At 39.3% G+C, this 21,899-nt stretch overlaps 3 protein-coding genes across 3 annotated transcripts in view; all 3 read right to left on the bottom strand.

Moving 5' to 3' along the window:
• Positions 1–4,910: 4,910 nt before the first annotated feature.
• The window catches only part of LOC308087462 (uncharacterized protein), a 78,994-nt gene continuing 62,005 nt past the window's right edge, over positions 4,911–21,899 (bottom strand). The window contains exons 2-6 of the mRNA XM_080431337.1: positions 10,014–10,113; positions 8,197–8,505; positions 6,863–6,922; positions 6,072–6,515; positions 4,911–5,667 (exon numbers count right to left, since the gene is read on the bottom strand). Of these exons, the coding sequence (XP_080287463.1) occupies positions 5,168–5,667; positions 6,072–6,515; positions 6,863–6,922; positions 8,197–8,505; positions 10,014–10,083 (1,383 nt within the window). The 5' untranslated portion in view covers positions 10,084–10,113 and the 3' untranslated portion in view covers positions 4,911–5,167. The remainder of the gene's footprint in view (positions 5,668–6,071; positions 6,516–6,862; positions 6,923–8,196; positions 8,506–10,013; positions 10,114–21,899) is intronic.
• LOC308087460 (uncharacterized protein) overlaps positions 15,272–21,899 on the bottom strand; it is a 60,586-nt gene continuing 53,958 nt past the window's right edge. The window contains exons 7-8 of the mRNA XM_080431335.1: positions 17,503–17,724; positions 15,272–16,875 (exon numbers count right to left, since the gene is read on the bottom strand). Coding sequence (XP_080287461.1) covers positions 16,789–16,875; positions 17,503–17,724 — 309 coding nt within the window. The 3' untranslated portion in view covers positions 15,272–16,788. The remainder of the gene's footprint in view (positions 16,876–17,502; positions 17,725–21,899) is intronic.
• The window catches only part of LOC308087453 (interferon-induced very large GTPase 1-like), a 98,924-nt gene continuing 96,627 nt past the window's right edge, over positions 19,603–21,899 (bottom strand). The window contains exon 9 of the transcript XR_013933337.1: positions 19,603–19,782. The gene's annotated coding sequence lies outside the window, so the exon portion shown is untranslated. The remainder of the gene's footprint in view (positions 19,783–21,899) is intronic.

Raw genomic sequence — 21,899 nt, forward strand, 5'->3', positions numbered from 1 at the left:
ATTCTCTGGATATAAGTTTGTTACCGGTTTTTAGGGGAAAAATAAATAATTTACAAACGGTACCAAACAGAGCAGCAGGTTTAGCAAGCCATTGTGAATACAGAACTAATGTAGTTGGTACGCATACTTTTCTATCTTGGTTATATGTATAAACAAACATATTCATTACAGAATTTATAAGAATTATCTCTGTTAGGAAAACTCCTTTTATTTGATATAATATATAATCTTTTTTTTTTTTTACAAACATGATTACTCTACAAATCTTTATGAGCTATGCATTAATCTACTCCCCAGACATATCACACAATAAAACACATTAAGTTTAATTATTTTTTTAAATACCATATTTTGACTATGAATTGATTAATCAAGTTCTCTGTATTAAAATGTTATTATAATAATACAATTATTGAAATGTCATTAGATGTATTAAGAGTGTATGAAAAATGTCAATATATTGGATTGTTATATACTCATATGTTTGGATTATTGAACTGCAAGGATTTTTTGTTTTGTCATGTTATGCATTATGATGTCTTGTTATGATGTTAACAAGTTATGCAACTCCATCACAATGAAAAGCTGTTTGTGGAGCCCAGGAAGAATACATGCTGCTATGCTGCTGCTAATGGTGGATCCTAAACAAACAAACAAACAAACAAACAAACATTGTCTTGAATGTCATAATTCTTCATTCAGGTTGTGGATTGACCTCTGCTGTGATGCAGATGACTCTCGTTTCCATGACGATGAAGATGGATCCGTCCTCATGCGCAACTCAGAGTGAAACCTGATTTATACATAGTTGAAAATCTAGAAAATTGCAGATCTACAAGCTAACAAGTCACAACACAAAGTGCTGCAACAGGTTGAGAGTCTGTATATCTTCAACTTTCAGTGTGTACTGTATGTATAAGTGAGGCCTGATGGTTGCTGGGGTAATGAGAAGATGGAACACAGCCATTTACAGAGAAGCTCTGAAGTGATGGTGACACAACATGGACAAACTGTAAAGGCTGATTTATACGTGGTTGTGTCCATGCCATGCACTGGTAATAGCAGATCTACAAGTCACAATGCATTACAGTGTAACTCATTGTGAGCTTGTAGATCTGTTATTTTCAGTGCAAGGCTGCCCACAACCAAGGCAAAATAAATGAGGCATACGGAGGAGGTGATGGATGCATACAATATAAAGTAGTGTTACTGTTGTACCGGCATTAGATGGTCAGGACATGATAACAGGACACGCGGAAGTGTGGAATTAAGCCAATTGTGTGTATATATATATATATATATATATATATATATATATATATATATATATATATATATATATAGATACTTGTGACGGCGAAATGTCCAAGTATAGAATAGAATTTGAGAAATAGACATTGTGAGGATAATTGTCCTGGTCTTCAGAAGGGGAATGGTTGTTTTATAGAAAAATAAAACAGTTAAGTTACAGTGCAAAAGAATACGCAAAGACATCTCAATAAAAGGCAGTGGCAAACAGATTTAAACAGATCTAGGCAGACCTGCAGTTTTCTAAGAGTTTGTTCCAGACATGTGTGGAGGAGCATGAAAATGGAACGCTGTTTCTCCACATTTAGTTCTGATTCTAGGGACAGAAAGCAGACCTTGCCCAGATGACCTGAGATGTGTGGACGGTTCATGATATCACACAAGATCAGACATGTATTTTGGCCCTAAACCATTCAGTGCTTTATAAAACAGCAGCAGTATTTTGAAATGAATTATTTGTCATTCAGGGAGCCAGTGTAAAGAACTGGATCTGGAGTGAGTCGTGAAAACAACTCTCACTCTGGGACAAAGTCTAATCTACCTGTCACGGGGGGGTGCATTTCTCCTTTCCGACATGTCGCCTTTCCGACGTTGACGAACCCTATACCTAACCCTAACCCTAACCATAACCGCACGCGGAAGCCACTAGTCGGAGTGGTGAGATGTCGGAATGGAAGGAGCACCCCGTCACGGGGCAGCCCGTGCCCTATACATAGACACACTAAGAGGGAAGGGACTATTTGTAGCATATGATTTTTACCTGTATTCAATGTAGAAATGACACAGACTGCAGGGGTTCAAACTTTATTTATTTAAACACTGTGTATTGGAACTGATCTGAAATGTTTGCTTGTCACCTGGTCTTTCCTGTGCAGTACTGGCACCCTCTGAATCTGACTGGTAACTGCCGAAACAGAGAGCAGGCTAGTCAATTGGGTTTAAGAAGGGGTGGAACGTGCCATGTACTGAGGAGGAGGAGGAGGGGTGTTTGACAATGTTAATGAGCAAAGTATTTCTATGTCTTTTTGAAGTAAATGCAAACCCAAAATGGTGTTTAGTTTAAAGTACAACATCTATTTATTCATCAGATAGTTGTAAGCTTGTAGATAAGCTAATTTTGAGGTTAATTGTTTCTGTACTTGTGGTACGATCCACTCCCTATTTAAGGGAGGCTGCAAGTGACAGTCAGTTAGTTGAACTTGGCAAGCAAAGCGTTAACAGCCGTGAGACAGAGCTGCCAGGGCCCTTAGTTAAGGGATAGCCTTGTTATGCAGTCACTGTATGGTTTGTAATTCTATAATTTTTGTAAGTCTATTTTTCCACGTCTTATTTATTTTCCACTATCTACCTGCTGCATATTGGACTGTTTCCCGGAGGTGTGAGAGAAATAAAACTCAACAATCTGCAAATTCTGAACTTGTTCATTTTTGGAGCCTTGGCCGCTTGGTCAACCTTTACACGACCTATTCGAACTACCTATTTCTACACAGTTACACCTCCCTCTCAAGAATGAGTGAATCTACACACCCAGTCAGCAGCAATGTCCGTCCTCCGAGCTACTTTGAAGATGTCACTGTGGCCGTGTCAAAGATGAGGGACAAACTACAGGACATTCTTGAAGAGGAAGAGACCATCTCAATCTCAGAGACAGTGAATAGAGTGGATGTTTTACTGTCAACACCAGAACCCAAGACCAGAGCTGAGTTCTTACAAACAAATAAACAGGAGGACATTCTTAAAATAAAACAAATAAAGAGGGTACTTGTAGTGATCCTTTTATTTTGTATTACTTTGACACATCCTATTAGGAGCAGTGTCCAGCCCCAAGGGATACACAGAGAGCAGTTAGGGGTTCCTGGTTGGCTTGAACCCAAGACCAGAGCTGAGTTCTTACGATATTCATGTCCAATAACAATGGATCCAAACACAGTAAATCAATATCTGTCTCTGTCTAAAGAGAACAGAACAGTACGCAAGATGAACAAAAAACAATCATATCCTCATCACCCAAAGAGATTCACTAGAAACCCTCAGGTTCTGAGTACAGAGGGTCTGACTGGACGCTGTTACTGGGAGGTAGAGTGGAGTGGAGGTGTTGGTATAGCAGTCTCATATAAAGATAGCAGAACAGGATCCTTTCAAGAAGGTGCATTTGTAATCAATGAAAAATCTTGGTGTTTACTGTGTTTGACAGGAGGTTACATGTTCAGACACAGAGACTTTGGTCCCGTAATACCAGGTCCTGTGTCCTCCAGATATGATTCTATTAGTTTTTTTCGCTCAAAGTCCAAAAATGTAACTGTATTGTTGATGTAAATATAATAAATATGTATAAAAAATAATCTGAATAAACATAAAATGTATTCACACACCTAATTAAATGATATTTTATTTAATGTGATAAACAGTAGCAACACAATAAATCCTATTTGAATAATTGTTCGTATATGACTGTGTATTGAGTTAACTTTAACTGCTGGCTTCTGTTGTTTATTGTTGTCACTGTAAAGTGGACTGGGACATTGTAGTACATACTGTTAGTATGTTAACCAAATAATTGCTTAAAGCTCTATATTGAAATAGTAATCATTGTTATAGCCTACATGCCTTGTTTGTTCAGTAACACTGATTTGGTTTAGTTACATCCACATGTGTAATACCACACAATATTATGTTAATCATCAATAACTAATGTGTGTGTGCGTGTGACACCCAGAATTATTATATATATGAGGATGGCATAACTTAGACATAGCAAAGGCTGTAATTTGCGTACTACTGTATGTGTATGCAAAAAAAGTTGTTTTATTGTAACAGCAAAATCCTTCAGTGTTTTTAATAACATTTTGAAAGGTCAATAAAAACAATAACACTAACAGAAACAATATGTTTGACTTCCGACATTGATCAAAGTCCTTTAAGCCCATATGGGCTGCCTGGGCAACAGGAAAGATGCATGACACATGCCATGTAATTATTAGCAGAAATGTTAATTAGTTGCAAAAATAGCAAATCTACAAGGACACACTACATCACAATGAGACTGAGCTTGTAGATAGTTCTTTTTGTGTGACATAATTGTATGACTAAAGTATAGAATAGGGCGTAAGTGGTTAATATAAGCATCTAATCAATCAATTTACTAATAATACTTTTTTTAAATTATTATTATTATTATTAAATTATTATTGAATTACTTGCAACACACCATGCAGTTTGCAGTTTAATGTTCTTCAGATCATTCTGAACCATTTAGTGATAGAAAGCATGAAGGCATAGTCACCACATCACCTTCTTCACATGTTAAACTGTCGTTCTACAAGTCCCATCAGATTTGCGCTGTCTCTCTCTCTCTCTGCCAAGTGTACTGACAGACGCATTCCTTTATTTATGTTTCGTCAATGCGTCGAAGCAGCGACTCGTTGTGGGCTTGTAGATCAGCTGTTTGGGTGGGACTCCTGGGCCTGTGATTCGGCCACTAGGACGGCCACCCAGCCCAAACATTACCGTAACTATCCTAAAACGGTGGCAAAAAAATAAAAATACCTGAATACCCGAAAAAAAAAAAAAAAAGTTTTAAAATTTTAAAAGATGTATCCAAGTCTTGTACAATCGGGGGGGGGGGGGGGTGGGGGGGGGGGGCAGTTGAATGTAGGTTGTTTTTGCCAAAAAGCAACAGAAACAGAGAAAGGGCAATTTTTACAAGGAAGTGAAAGGGCTGTTTTTTTCCCGATCACGTGATTTGCTGCTGCTTTGCTTCTCTGGGAGTCAAATGGTGACTCCCAGGTTAGCGAACAGCCCCATCTAGCGGAAAACCACTGAAAACACACAACTCGTCAATGGCTGTGTGAGCCTCGGGTCAACTGACGAGTGTACTCGGCAATGGCAGGCAATGAGTTGATGGTTCGGCCGACTGGGCAAATCTGGCCCGGTATGCCAGATCCCCAGTCCACCCATGGTCACAGTCTTTACAGAGGAACGGTTTTAGTTTCTTTCCAGTGTGGACAAGCTGGTGTATCTTGAGGGCACATGGCACACCAAAACTTCTCTTACACAGAGTACAGTAGAAACGTTTTTCTCCATGGCTGGTGTCAAGCTGGTGTCTCTTCAGACCATCTGAATGGGTATATCTCTTGCAACATTGTTTACAGTAGAAAGGTTTTTTTTCTCCATTATGGACAAACTGGTGTCTATTCAATTGAGTTCGCTGGGCGAAACTCTTGTCACAATATGTACAGTGGAAAGGTCTTTTTCCGTGTTTCCGCCTTATGTGTTTATGGAGCCAGATCTGAGATGTGAAGGCGGATGGACACTCAGAACAAGAGAAGGACTGAATCTGGGAAGAATGGGACCTCACTCCTGAGAGAGAGGGGGGAGAGAGAAGGGGAGAGACAGGTTAAAGATGGTGGGTACAGGTACAACTTGAAAAGCTTCCATCATCAAACAAGTCCCTTGTTTGGGAGCACTATGTTTATATAACATGTTTAACATAATTATTTCTCTTTTATTCTCCTAATTTAGTCATTATTCCAACTCCCAGTTTCCCCCCACACATGTTTAATCAGGCTTTTGTGTGCACCCCAGAAAGTTTTTAAGGTGCTGTATTTCATATTTAATATTCATTTTATCAGACACGCCCCCTCCCTATATGAACCTATCGCAACTTCAAACAACATTTGAATTATGTTAGATTCATTGAAAACACACATCCCATATGTGAGGGGGCCGTGTTTTTTCAATTACCACGGCTCTCGGTTAGTTACCGTTAGTGTTGGGTTGTGATGTCTGTGTCGTTGAAGTGACGTCTTTGTTGAGTTTTCTGCCTTTCTTCTGCTTTCCGTTTGACCGAGACTTTTGAGTGCGACCAATCAGAGTCGGAGTCGTTGCCCCCGTCATCTTTTGGTTCCCAGCACGTGTCAGAATGATTAACCTTGTCCTCTTCATCACTGCTGCATTGCAAGTGACTTCAGTGTCAGATTCAAGCTCGACTTCAACTTCATAGCAGTGTGAAGAGATGTCTTTATCGTCAACTTCACTTTTCACTGCTAGTAATGTCAATATTGACCCATCAGGCTCCTCTGGTCTTTGAAGTAGCTCCTCCTGTTCCTCTTTAATGTGTGGAGGCTCTGGTTCCTCCTGGAGCAGACTGGGACTCCGCTCCTGTTCAGGAGGAACCTCCTCTTTACACACAACCATGTGCAGGATGTCTAGGAACAGAAAAATAACATGATAGTCAACACTAGATTACTAAAATGTAAACCCATTCTTTCTATCTTCCATTTACAAAATGAGCTATTGCCTACTAACATCTAATCGGGCTTTTGTGTGCACCCCAGAAAGTTTTTAAGTTGCTTGATTTAATATTTAGATATTTAATATTCATTTTATCAGACACACCCCCCCCCCCTATATGAACTCATTGTAACTTCAAACACTATTTTAACGATGTTAGATTAATTGAAAACACACATCCCTGGTTCCGGTGACTGATATTGGCCTTCTAATGTGTGAGGAGGCCGAGTTTTTTCAATGACCACGGCTCTCGGTTAGTTACCGTTGGTGTTGGCTTGTGATGTCTGTGTCATTGAAGTGACGTCTTTGTTGAGTTTTCTGCCTGGGAAGGAGAATATGACATCCTTACGTTAGGTTTACTAATTGCATGTCATCACTTGGATTATGTTGTGAAATCAGTTGTATGTGTTTGTCAACTTGATGTTTTTTTTGTAAAAATGATGTGTTCATGGAGGAATACCTGAGCTGTAAAAGCGTACAGACACTCTCTTGTGTGTGTGTGTGTGTGTGTGTGTGTGTGTGTGTGTGTGTGTGTGTGTGTGTGTGTGTGTGTGTGTGTGTGTGTGTGTGTGTGTGTGTGTGTGTGTGTGTGTGTGTGAGTGAGTGAGTGAGTGAGAAAAGTATGAAGGACTAGTTAGGGGCCAAAAAAAGGGGCGGAATAATAAATAGTGGGTATAACATTAGTGTGATTGCCTTAGTGATCCCACAAATATTTTCGGAAATCTCTATGGGAAAAATGAATGGGTTTTCTACCTGTGGCACAACAAAATGGCCAACACTGCTGATATGTGCACAAGGTGCATTATTTCCCTCAGACATGCAAATGTAAAGGCAGCGTTCATATACTGAGCAAACAACTGCGAATGAGGATGTATTGTTTCTAGCCTTCTGGGGGCTGCTGCCTTTCAGGACAAAGAGTTCCAAACCATGTTGCTGAACTGATCTCTATTTTTCTAATACTTTATTTAATTTGAACTAATTCTGTTATAGTTTGAATTCGTTCAAGTGTTTTATTTATTTATTGTTTTTCCTTTTCTTTTTTTATTAAAAAAAAGGTAGGGTGAGTGATTTTCTTTGTTTAAAATAAGTGTTAAATACTTGCTATAAAGAGTATTTATTCAGTAACAGGAGTCTCCATGTCTCTCTAGCTCTTTATTAAACAGAACATGCATTTTCAGGTCAGGATACCAATTTAACAAAATTGGAACAGGAACACTATACAATTGAAGCTGATAAATGGGTACTCTCTCCTGATTGGCTGAAAATGTATCACCTACCTGAAAATATATGTTCTATTTATTAAAGAGCTGGAGGGACAGGGAGATCCCTGTGACTGAACAAACACTCTACAGCAATGATAACTATCAGAATATAGAGAACAATCTTTTTGTTGTCCCAGAAAGTTTTTAAGGTGCTTGATTCCCTCCGAATATGAACCCATTGTAACTTCAAACAACATTTTAACCATGTTAAATTCATTGAAAACACACATCCATGGTTCTGGTGACTGATATTGGCCTAATGTGTGAGTGGGGCCGCGTTTTTTCAATTACCACGGCCGCGTTTTTTCAATTACCACGGCTCTCGGTTAGTTACCGTTGGTGTTGGGTTGTGATGTCTGTGTCATTGAAGGGACATCTTTGTTGAGTTTTCTGCCTTTCTTCTGCTTCTTTCTGTTTGACCGAGACTTTGAGTGCGACCAATCAGAGTCGGAGTCGTTGCCCCCGTCGTCTTTTGGTTCCCAACATGTACCAGAATGATTAACCTTCTCCTCATCATCACTGCTGCATTGCTGCAGGTGTGCTGGTGGATGGAGAGCCTGGCGAACCATGTTCAGAGGGAGTTCGTGAAGGACCACCACTGGATTCATATTAGCCAGAAGAGGAGAAAAATACGATATATTGCCTGGGAAGGAGAAAAGTTTGGAAAATATGACATCCTTACGTTAGGTTTAATAATTGCATGTCATCTATGTCAACATATCAACATTCTTAGGATGATTGAGTGTTTACAAGCTCTCAGGAGTGAGGTCCCAGTCTTCCCAGAGTCAGACCTTCTCTTGTCCTTACAAGATAGTGTCCGTACGCTAGTGATGCGCGGGTCAGGTTTTTTCATGACCCACCCCGCCCCGCTACGAAACCCAACCCGCCTCAACCCGCGCTGCAAAACGATGTGTAAATCAACGACTCGACCCGCCCCGCGACCCGCGGTGAAAAAAAGTAGATAATCATGAGTGAGTGTGAGTGAACTGCTGCGCGACACCGTAGCCTATTCGCACATCAGTATAAACAAATGAATATATGTTTTGGCCTTTACATCTCATTCAACCTTAATATGCAAAACCTACAGCTTGTGTTTAGTTTTGTTAATGTTATACTCTCTCTGTCTGTCTCTTATATGTCATCATGATTTGTGTGCATGGGGATCACATCTTAAACAAGCTCAGTGCTTTATGAGTCTTCCAGTTTAGTAGACCTTGTATTGTGAATCTAGTTCTGGTTTTGACAGGTTTTATTATCGTCAAGTGGGTCCGGCTTGGTTCGTATTCTATCACTTCGGGACCCCGGTTCTGTTTATCATTACACCCGAGCGAACCACCCGTACGCAGCGCTGATTAGGAGGAGATGCAGCTGTGTAAAGCTTAATTTGTGCTTCGCCGTATGGCGGTGTTGTTGCGTATCGAAAATAGCAGACATACAAGCTCACAACGCGGCGCGTTGCGACGTGTTGTGAGCTTGTAGGTCTGATATTTCCAACTCGCAACACCATGGTACGAAGAATAGGCTGATCTATCGGATAGCTGCAGAGCTGTGAGACACAGCGGCACCAGGCTGTCGGGAATGAACCCACGCTGACATTGTCAGATCATGATAAAAACTTTAAATAATTATGATGGGTTTTAATGGTCGTTTTATCCAAATATTCATATTAATAATAGGCTTAAATGTGTTGTTTTTTTTGCGTGTTGATGACCGAAATCTTGACTGTCCGCCCGCGCCACGGGTTGACCCGCGGGTAACGGGTCAACCCGCGCATCACTACCGTACGCCTTTACAGCTCAGGTCTTCCTCCATTTTTTACAAAAAAACATCAAGTTGACAAACACACACAACTGATTTCACAACATAATCCATTCTACTACAAATGTTCTGCAAATGTGTGTTTCTCTTTTGAGTTCAATTCATATTACCATTACCCTTCTGGGCTATTTTGCACAATGTCACTATGAATCCAGAGAGCTGCCCTGTAGCTGCAGTGTTGTGGTGTGAAGCGCACCCGCTTGGCACCGCAGTTATGATTGCCGCTCTGTGGATTTGTCTATAGTGCGGCTAGCAACTGTATTGTATGTTCATGTGACAATAAACACCTTGAAGCTAGAAAAGGGGAAGAAAGAGAGAGACAGTGACACTTACTGAGGTCTGGCTGGTCTTCAGGTTCCTCCTGTTTCACTGAAACGGGTCTGGATGGGTCTGGAGAGTTCATTCTGCACCTGAAGTCTGGACTCCACAGAATCTGGAATGAGGAGTTTAGGATTCATTAAGAAGAGAAACTCCTCTTAGCTTGTCAATTGGTCAAGATACTGTATGTATCACAGAGCACTTCCTGAATATTCAATAATACATAACCTTTTTCACTTCAAGCAGCCCAGCAGTCTTGACTATCATGTAGAAAATATAATTAATATCTTAATTTGCAGGTTGCAGTTTTTTGGGCTTGTTTCCTATTGTTGTTTAAACCAGTGGTTCTCAAACATTTTCTAGTCCAGGACCAAGGACCCCCAAATGAATATATATATATTTTTCTGCAGAGGCTATCTGAAAATATTTGTGTGCCAGCCTGCCAGGGCCAGCAGCCAGGGACCCCCATACAACATTTGTGGTGTTATGTTTCTTTTTTTTTGGGCGGTGAAACCGCCCCTATAAGTGAGGTTTGGAAAAATGTACAAATATCCTGCGCTGTGAAACCGGCCCTATAAGTGAGGTTTGGAAATTTGTACAATTATCCTGCACCGTGATTGGCCAATCACAATCTATTCAGGACTGTGATTGGCCAGTGTCACATGACACATGTGCATATCCCTATATAAGAAACCATAACTTGAAAAAAAACATAAATTTGTTTTTTTCAAGTTATGGTTTCGTCCATCATAAAGAGTGTTTCAATAAATGTATTTATCTTTTGTACATGATTGGTCGACTCCATTCAGTATTGTGATTAGCTAGCAAGACACCGCCCACTTCACACAGGGTGTGATTTTTGGGCGGTGAAACCGCCCCTATAAGTGAGATTTGGAAAAATGTACATTTTCCTGCGCTGTGATCTGGGCCCAGGAAATTAGTAGAATTATCCTGCGCTGTGATTGGCCAATCACAATCTATTCAGGACTGTGATTGGCCAGTGTCACATGACACATGTGCATAGCCCTATATAAGCAACCATAACTCGAAAAAAACCAAAGCTTGGTTTTTTTCGAGTTATGGTTTCGTCCATCATAAAGAGTGTTTCAATAAATGTATTTATCTTTTGTGATTAGCTAGCAAGACACCGCCCACTTCACACAGGGTGTGATTTTTTTATAGCCGATGAATATAGCCTTAAAGTGCTCATGTGGTCGCTTCTTTTGGGCTTGTTTTCATAGACTTGGTACTACCTGTAGCATACAACTCTCGTAGACGTATTTATGATTCTGACGTTTTCAATCTACGAGAGTTGTAGGGTTCACCCCCCATGGACACAGGGACATTCAGCACTATGCCCCGTAGACACTCCAAACATGTACAAATTGAAAATAAATGTGCTTACCCCCAAGCCAAATGTTAACTGTCGCTACGGGGTAGTGGTTTAATGTAATAATCCATATCTTTCAATAAAGAAGTGTTTTAATGCCGTCTGTGGCCGATTCAGTCGGAAGTTCCCAATGGGCGGTAGTGACGCGCCCCATCTGGTGAAACCCGGAATTATACTAAATGTAAACAGGAAGTAAACGAGGGTGAAAAAAAGGCGTTCGGCCACAGACGGCATTAAAACACTTCTTTATTGAAAGATATGGATTATTACATTAAACTACTACCCCGTAGCGAGAGTTAACATTTCGTGCGTGGGGGTAAGCACCTTTATTTTCAATTTGTACATGTTTGGAGTGTCTACGGGGCATAGTGCTGAAAGTCCCTGTCTCCATGGGGGGTGAACCCTACAACTCTCGTAGATTGAAAACGTCAGAATCATAAATACGTCTAAGAGAGTTGTATTCTACAGCTATAGAGTTATAATATATGGGTGTACCTTCTTTAACGTTCCTCGATGTCCCTCTGGTGCAAAGACAATCTCACACACAAGTTACACACAGGTTTGTTTTACAGCAAACTTATTACATTATAACACAGACTTCCGTATCACGTTCACTCCGCTGTGTTTGTTTGGCTCTCTCGTTTCACAACAAATTCCTTGAATTCACACCGGAGGAAATAGAGGGACGGACACCAGAGTTGCCAGTTTGTGTGAGAGAAATAAGCAACCAGGCCTATGAAAACAAGGCAAAAAGAAGCGATAACGTTGGCTATTTGAAAATAGCCAATCTACAAGCTGAGCTCACAATCTGCTATTCTCAAAAAAATCTTGGAGAATGTTTAAATTTATATTTTTTTAAAAACTGAAATTTTGTATAGGGGTCCCTGGCATACAATATTTTCATATGGCATTGGGGGGGGGTTCGATAATTGCATATTAATTTGGGGGGGTCCTTGGCACAAAAATATTTTAGAACCACTGGTTTAAACAACATTAAGACCCAAAATAAGCAACCCGCCGCAACTACCAATATTTACAAGCAACTTCACAGAAAAACAAGCCCAAAGTCGCTTATACAAAGCGGACATGGCAACGCTGCCTGTGTCCATCCTTTTCTCTCGTCCGGGTGAAAACACACATTATACTCTGGAACCCTGCAGATTGTAAAAAAAAAACCCATAAATGCTGGTTTGAGATCATAAATAGAAAACGTTGTTTTTAACTAAACACAAATAGACTCCCAATGAATTAATGACCATGAATTCCACAGTGTATTTTTTATGACCCGAAAAAGCAACTATATAAACGTCCCACCAGCAGGGGTCGCTGTCTGGAGATGTCCCACTGTGTGTTTTCTCCTCTTGGCCCGTTGTTTGTTAGCTCCGTTCCGGTAGCAAATATAACACATCCGGTTTCTGAGCTAGCAAATATAAGGTTTCCGGTTGCCTTCAAAGTAAGAGCATCGCATTTAATGTTTTATGAAAGACATACATGCATTTCGAAAAAGACATTTATACAGTGGTGGAAAGTAACTAAGTACATGTAATCAATTACTGTACTATGCATTTTGAAAAATACACGTATATTGTTTGTTATTATCATCCAGTAAACATGGCGTATGAAGTTGATGTTGACATGATCGAAGGAGATGAATTCGATGCCGATCTGGGGTAAAAAGCGCGTTTATTCGCTTCGTTCAGTGTGTGCATATGTATTATTATGCCTAGTGAATGAAAATAAAGGTATAATAAAGGCCTTTGTGCATGATGTGAGGGCTTCACACTGACTGCAGTGTAGTTGATGTCACATCATTAGCCTTAGATCAAGACTCGTAGATGCATGTATTTGATCGATTTTGACATTTTTTATCGATACAAAATGTCAAAATTGATAAAATACATCTACGAAAGTCTTGATCCAAGCTAAGGCTATCAGTTAGTTAGTTTTCATGTCTGCCTCCTCATCCCCTGTAGTCACACCATGTCCTAACTTACCAGTGGTGTAAAGTACAATTCACTCAAGTGCAGTAGGCTACAATTTTGTTTCAAATATTTTTATTGTGAAGCACAGGATAAAAATATAAATTTTCCGTTATATTTTTTTAGGTATTTTTACTTTACTGGAGTATTTCTAATTTTCAGTACTTTTACTTCTACTCCACTACATTTCAGAGGCAAATGTTGTACTTTTTACTCCACTTTTTACTCTACAAGCTCACATGCGTCGCGATGCATTGTGAGCTTGTAGATCTGCTATTTTCAAAAGATTTTTTGACATTTCATACATTTGACAACATGTGGAATGGGACATCCTGCATAATGAGTACTTTCTACTTTTGGTAGTACTTAAGTACATTTTGATACCAATACTTAAGCTTCCCATAACATAGTCTGAACTGCAAGATCCGTTAAAGGGATTGTAGGCGATTCAGAGATAAACAAAGAAAAGAAATCCAGCAGTTCGTTTCCCCGACCACCAGGGGGTGACGCACGGAGGACTTCCATAGAGTTAAGGAGACTTCTAAACGGGCCGTGCCGAATATAGGTTACTTTATTCGGATACAATTCACGGAACTGCCCGCCCCTGCCGGTTCTCTGAATTTTTATTTTTAAATAGGCTCTTTCATGACAAATTGACCACATATATGAAGTTAAACAACTAAATTCTATCCAAACGCTATCTGAAAAGTAAATTATGTGCCTCAAAAACGAAGTTTGAGAGCATTTTAAAACCGAAAGTAAAAAGTTCACACGCACACGGACGCGCACGGATGCGCACATGCGTGCGTGAATTTACGGACCGGATACCCGGATGTGTAACATAAATAGTAGGGGAAATACGGATTTCAGAAAGAGGATGTTTTTCAATGCAGGAAAACACCCCAGCATCATTATATAGTGGCTGATAGAGGGGAAAAAATGCAAAATATATATATAGAGGTATTTTTCAAATTTAGGCTTAATGTTGCCAACAATCCCTTTAAAAACACATACATATTTCGTCAAATGTCATTTCAAAAGGGTCGTACTGTATGACATTGTATAATTACTTCCAGAAGTCTATATCCTACAAACACACAGGGCCTGCACATTTAGGTTTAAAAAGTAACCTGGTTTATTGTTTTATTATGGTGTCATAACTGTATTATTGTCAATGTGGAACAAATATTTGTTATTTGATGCAGCTGAACCATACAGCTAGCATGCTAATCCTCTCTGAGCAGGACGTGCGGATGGTGCTGGAAAGGGTGAACATCAGGAAAGCAGCTGGACTGGACAGGATCTTTGGGCAGGTCAACAAGACCTGTGCTGACCTCCTGTGCCAGTGGTCACAACCACGTTGAACCTCCCCCTTGCTCAGTGCTTCGTGCCCTCTTATTTCTAGAGGTCCATCATTGTCCCTGTACCCAAGGACACCTCCCCAGTTGGCCTGCACAACTACCAGTACCACTGACCTCAGTAGTCCTCAGTAGTGGCTGCAATTTGAAACTGACCCCTGTAAAAATCAAGGCTTAGCCCCCCCCCCCCCCCCCTCGAACTGTTTACTGTTGTTTTACTTTGTTTTTTATTTTTGAACTGTTTTTATGATGTTTTGCATAGTAGTGTAAATATGTCCGTCATTAAATGTCTCTATGAATTGAGTACAAAGGACCCCAATGGAAACAAGCCATAGGCTCTCTTGGGTCTTAAATTCTCTATAGCTGACCTTGTATTGAACTGTACTTTCATGTGCTTTTTTTCTGCAAACTGCTAATAAAGTATTCAATTTAGTTTACCTGCACATCATGACCAATGTGTAATTTCACAGGAAGACTTGTGTTCATATAAATTCAGAACAGTTCAGTATTATACTGTAAGTGCATATTGTATAGATGTATGCAATATTGCTATTATTGATTGGTGTTCATACCATTCTCCTTCAAACTATTACATCAATGTTATTTGGAATAAGAAATTCCAAATAGGCTACTACATGAATGGAAAATTGCTACAATTATAGCACTGCTTATAATGACCATTCTCTGGATATAAGTTTGTTACCGGTTTTTAGGGGGAAAAATAAAGAATTTACAAATGGTACCAAACAGAGCAGCAGGTTTAGCAAGCCATTGTGAATACAGAACTAATGTAGTTGGTACGCATACTTTTCTATCTTGGTTATATGTATAAACAAACATATTCATTACAGAATTTATAAGAAGTATCTCTGCTAGGAAAACTCATTTTATTTGATATAATATATGATCTTTCTTTTGACAAACATGACTACTCTCAATTAAACAAATCTTTATGAGCTATGCATTAATCTACTCCCCAGACATATCACACAAAAAACACATTAAGTTTAATTATTTATTAAAATACCATATTTTGACTAGGAATTGATCAATCAAGTTATCTGTATTAAAATGTTATTATTATAACATTATACAATGATTTAAATGTCATTAGAGGTATTAGGAGGGTATGAAAAATGTGTATACATCCTGGATTGTTATATACTCATGTTTGGATTATTCAACTGCAAGGATTTTTTGTTTTGTAATGTTATGCATTATGATGTCTTGTTATGATGTTAACAAGTTATGCAACACTATCACAATGAAAAGCTGTTTGTGGAGCCCAGGAAGAATACATGCTGCTATGCTGCTGCTAATGGTGGATCCTAAACAAACAAACATTGTCTTGAATGTCATAATTCTTCATTCAGGTTGTGGATTGACGTCGGCTGTGATGCAGAGGACTCTCGTTTCCATGACGATGAAGATGGATCCGTCCTCATGCGCAACTCGGAGTGAAACCTGATTTATACATGGTTGAAAATCTAGAAAATTGCAGATCTATAAGCTCACAACACAAAGTGCTGCAACATGTTGAGAGTCTGTATATCTTCAACTTTCAGTGTGTATGTATAGGTGAGGCATGATGGTTGCTGGGGTAATGAGAAGATGGAACACAGCCATTTACAGAGAAGCTCTAAAGTGATGGTGACACAACATGGACAAACTGTTAAGGCTGATTTATACGTGGTTGTGTCCATGCCATGCACTGGTAATAGCAGATCTACAAGTCACAAGGCATTACAGTGTAACTCATTGTGAGCTTGTAGATCTGTTATTTTCAGTGCAAGGCTGCCCACAACCAAGGCAAAATAAATGAGGCATACGGAGGATTATATTATAATCAAAGTCTCATTTAAAGAAATTGATAGTTTTTTTTTTACTGAAAAAAAAAAGTGTAATGAAGACAATGGATCAAAATAAGGAGCTGTGGTGGCTTACTAAACTAAACAAGCTCTTTCCCCCCCTAACTGTAATGGCTGGTGAATGTGTGCGACCCAAGCGCACAGCAAGAGGAGACGTAGGTTTAGGTGAAGCCCGTGGGCGTATTTATTCAATGTTTATGGGGAAAAGGTAGTGGAGTGAGTGGAGGTGGTGTGGGTTGGTGGCTCCGTGCGGTGGCACAGCTCAGCTGGGGATCCGGAAGACTGGAGAGGAGAGGAGAGGTAGCTTTAGTGACAAATAAATAACCACCACTGGGGCCAGTTGCACCACCTCACACTAAGTTCAAACTTAGCCTAGTTATAGCTTAAATGGCTTTAAAAAAGCCATTTAAGTTTGAACTTAGTGTGAGGTGGTGCAACTGGCTCCTGGAGAACAACGGAAGGCTGGGGCTATAACTGCGTAAAGTTGAACAGCTTGGCAAATAGCAGTGTAAGACTAAACTTGCACTACAACTGGGAAAAGCTAACTGTAGGCTGGCCTGTACTTTGTTAACTAGTTGTACGAACGCTTGTTCTCTATTGCTGTATTGTTTATTGGATTATTGGATTGTTTATTGGATCTTGTTTAGTCGATACACTTATTTGTTTTAGCTCATGCTCATTTGATTTAGCTATTTTGTCTCATCTGTTTAAGGAAATAGGTAGCTGATATATTGCACTTTTACCTTAGCGCTAGGTATACTCTTGGTTGCTTGTTTTTGCAGAAAATGCACTAAAGACTTCTGGTGATTAGTAGTTTTCGTTCCCTACCTATGTTGAATACACTTATTGTAAGTCGCTTTGGATAAAAGCGTCTGCTAAATGACTGTAATGTAATGTAATGTACTTTACCGTACGTGTTGACAGGTGAAGTTCTGGAGAGGAGTGCAGTGCAGACTGGGATTTTGTAGTGGCAGCTAACCTCGTGTCACCAGTCTTTGAGTGGCAGCAGTTGATTGTAGAATGGAAGGCAGGTGTGGAGATTGGTGAGGGAGAGCAGGTGCGTTGAGTTGAGCCATGGAGTAGTCCGTGAGGGGGGATGAGCCCGAGCCGTGAATGTGAAGGTGAGGAGGACTGAGCCGTAACACTAATGTTAATGTGAATAATGAATTTATGGACTGACCAGGAGCTTAACTCATTCTAATAACATGAATTAGTAAACCAGTGCAGATATGCGTTATTAAGCATAATTTATTATACATTTTGTAGATTGGCTTTATTTGGGGCACGACACCGTTGTACAACGGAGCATAAACTGGGTTCTTGCTTGAGTTCGCTAAACATTTAATCTGCAAAGCTAGGAAGAATACGACAAAATACTATCCAAAAGTAGGCTATAAAGAAATAATTTGACAGGGCATCTAAAGAGGAATTTGGACAAGTTTGCTGTCCATTCCTGCGTTCATCCAACCCGGTTGCATCAATGAAAAGCTGTTGTGTTCTGCAATAAATTGCAATTTTATTTAACGCCACAAGACGAATCATGGCACCTTGAAAGTGGTCTTACTTTCCACCAAAGACAGAGAGGCAGGAAAGTGCTAGATTGACGCAGAAGCACTGACAGCACAGTTTGTGCACACAGCAGCAGGTCAGCTGTGTGACAGTGGGACGCTGGGACCGCTCTGTGGCTGCAGCAATCAATAATTGATTGCTGCAGCCAGGAACGGTTATTGATTGTAGCCTACTCCCCCTCAACGTGGATAAAAGTATAATTCACATCATTCAGGTGGGGATAGATTCTCTATTTAGACATTAAAGCTATAATGATAGCGGATTTGTGATTGATATTTCTGATATTGTAAAAATAATAAATACATACATATTTATTTGATAAAAATAATCTGACCGGCCAGATATTATTTTTTGGGGAGGCTCTTCAGGCCTGTGAGCCAAGTTGCCGATCACTGCTGTAGTATCTTTCTAAATGTAATGTTTGTTTAATTACATCTATTGATAGTGTTGTATGTATTTCCTCATATTGTTGCACTAATAAATGAGTGTAGACATGGAGGAGGACTGTCAGTAAATCATGTCTTGTATTAAATGGTGAAAAGCTTGAGGGAATGTGTGTCATCATCATTATCAAGTATCAACCTGTTTGTCTTTCTGCTATACAGTACATTGTTGTGAAGCTGAATGGAGACATGTTTAACCACATGGACCCTAGTGTCCCTATTCTGGGCATGTCATAATAGGAGAACATTCAGCAAAAACAGCTGATCTACAAAGCTCAAAACACGTCAAAGTGTGACATGTTGTGAGTTTGTATTTTGGCTATTTTCGACAAAGATATTAGGTGTAGAGGGAAAAGTACAGACCCCTGGGGGACCCCAGTCAACAAAGTATATATTGTAGGGTTGAAATAGTTCAAATGGATTTAAATTCAGTTCCACTGTGACATCATTACATCAGAGTTGGAGGAGACTTCAGACATGATGTCATGACCAGTGGTGGAAAAAGTACTCAAATTCTTTGCTTAAGTAAGTAAAGAAGTATCAATACTGCAATATAGAAATACTCTGTTACAAGTAAAAGTACTCATTATGCACAATGTCAAGTTTTCAAATGCATAAAAATCATTTGAAATAGCAGATCTACAAGCTCACGATGTGTCTTGTGAGCTTGTAGATCGGCTATTTTCAAATGGCCGAAATGTATATGTCTGAAGTGGTTAATGTATGTTTTGTAATAATCAAAATCTACAATGCAACTAGTAAAGTTTTCAAATAAATGTAGTGGAGTAAAAGTAAAAGTATTGGAAATTGAAAAAACTCAAGTAAAGTACAAATACCTAAAAGTTTTACTTAAGTACAGTAATTGAGTAAATGTACTTAGTTACTTTCCACCACTGGTCATGACATGATCAGTTAGATAGATATAGCTGATAGATAGACCTTTTAACAAACAAAACCAAACACATTTGTAGTCTCATTAACTTCTCTGACAAGATCATTCACAAGTTTTCATTTGTTTATTCCATATTGCTCAGTGATAAAACAAACAAAAAACATTTCTCTTTCATTTTCATTCTTTTGTGACATTATTTTAAACATAACTTAATAATTGTGTGCTTTTTATTCTACCTTGCTTAAATGGACTGTCACATTTGGAAATGTCAGTTGCTTTGAAACACTTAATGAACTTGTGTATATTTAGCTGTTAATCAAATTAAAGCTAAATCATTTCTTATTTCAAAGTGTGTTGTTGTTCTTAGTCCATTCACAGACTACATGTTCTCCAAGCTTTGTATAGCTTCCTCTCTTGTATGGTTTTTCCATTCTGCAGGAATTTCTCCACTGCCCTCAAATTTCTTGCCATAATGATCCTCCAGTTCCTTTTGAAATTGACAGACAAACCATTTCCAGTATGTCAGTTTAGATTCATCAGGGGTAATTCTCCAGTTATCATACTTTGGACCACCCTTTCGATACTCTTTGTATGGAATGAGCTCCTGAGAATTTGGTGTAGGGAAGAAACTTAGATCACCTGCAACATGTGTTGTGCAGAAAGTAATGCATAGTTGCACAGTACCATGTAAGTGCCATCCATTAATTCCAGACGGGCGATGAAAAGGGACACTGTGATCGGATTCTGGACTGTGATCCTCAAGGGTGTTGGTACAAATGGCTTTACAGAAAGGACACTGTACCCAGCAACACTTGCACAGTTGGTTGATAAGAATTTGAACTGTCTTCAACCAGAAATCCTTCTCGTTTATTGAGAGGTTGTTCAAATCCACCTTCAAGGACTTCTCAATCTCCTCCTTAAGAAAGTCAAAGTTTGTAATATCATTGAAATTATCGTAGCAGTTGATGGTAACATGTAGAACATCTTTTAACTGACTGGAAAACTCATCCAACCACATGCTGCTGTCTCCACTCTTTGTTTTGACCTTTTCTGTTGCCTCATACACTGCTTGATTCAGTTGCTGGACTAAATCCTCCAAATTCTTTTTCATGATACCAAGTACCTTGTTCTGATTGGTGGATATGTATGTCTTAACATAGTCTTCTATAAATCTCTCTACTTGTTTCCTTGGATCTCTGATGTAGTTCATGTAACTGTCAAACTTATTTTCTTCAGCCAGTGATTGTAAAACATGTTTCTCCAAATTCACCCTATTCCCACTGAAGGGACTTTGACTACTTCTAATCTGACCAGCTAAGTGAATGGCAGTCTTGTCATAGACATCCTGAATTGCAGACTCCTTCAGTTTGCAACAAAGTAGTTCACTAAACACAGCGGCAGAGGAGTTACCTTTACAAAAACTTCTGAATACATTATAGTACTGTCCCTTTTGGTTGTCCAAATACGTGTGTGCATCATTGTTCTTCTTGAATTCATTGTGAGCCTTTTGAAAACAATCCTTTGCAATTGTACAGGCATTAAGTAGTAGATCAACTTTAAACTCCTTCTTGAGGGCGTATGTCATTTTCTTGTCTGATTCAAATTCTTTCACTTGTTCTTCCACATTGTTGGCTACTTCATGCATATAACCAGTAAGGTAGCCTTCTGTGTTAACAGGTTTCTTCTTAATTAAGACATTGGTTTGTCTCTCGACTTTGGCAATGAGGGCTCTTATCTGTTCATTATCTTCATAAGGAAGTTCTTTTTTCTTCTTTAAAGCCTTTGTGATCGTTGAAGCTATATAGTCTGAAAAATGCCCTCTTTTTGACATGTCTTTGTACCATTTTCTGCTGTCTTTTAGAAGAGACCGCTCAAAGGCCATATCATGATCATGAATGATAGAATCCACATCCTCTTGAATGTTGATATCCTTTATGGGTTTGACATCGGCAGTGAGCTCAGTAACCCAATCTTTCCAAAGAGTGTTGAACTCCTTTTCAAGTTCATTTTCATCCTTTGCCTTGTCTTTTAGCTTGCTGGCAAGCTCTTTGCTCTTCTGTAGAAGCTGATTCTCATAGACTTTCTTCATAGCGTCGATCTTTTTTCGAGCATTCCTCTGCTGAATAATCTCTTCTAGATTTTGTTTGGCTTCTCTCACCTGCTCATCCCGGAAATACTTAATTTTGGTTTCAAATTGTGTTTTCCACTGAACCAGTGCATCTGCATCTTTACTTTTGTCAAAGTAATTTGTCACTGTTTTTTCCACGTCCTCCCAAGTCGTTTTAATTTCATCCATAAGATCACTCTCCGTAATCTTGTCAAGTCTTCCATTTTCAATTCTGTTGTGAAGTTTGTTTGCAATGGTCAACATTTCCTGCCTTAAAGCCCAGGTCCATTTCGAA

This window comes from Gymnoscopelus braueri (assembly GCF_963280865.1).
Source record: "Gymnoscopelus braueri genome assembly, chromosome: 6".
NCBI classification, from domain to species: domain Eukaryota; kingdom Metazoa; phylum Chordata; class Actinopteri; order Myctophiformes; family Myctophidae; genus Gymnoscopelus; species Gymnoscopelus braueri.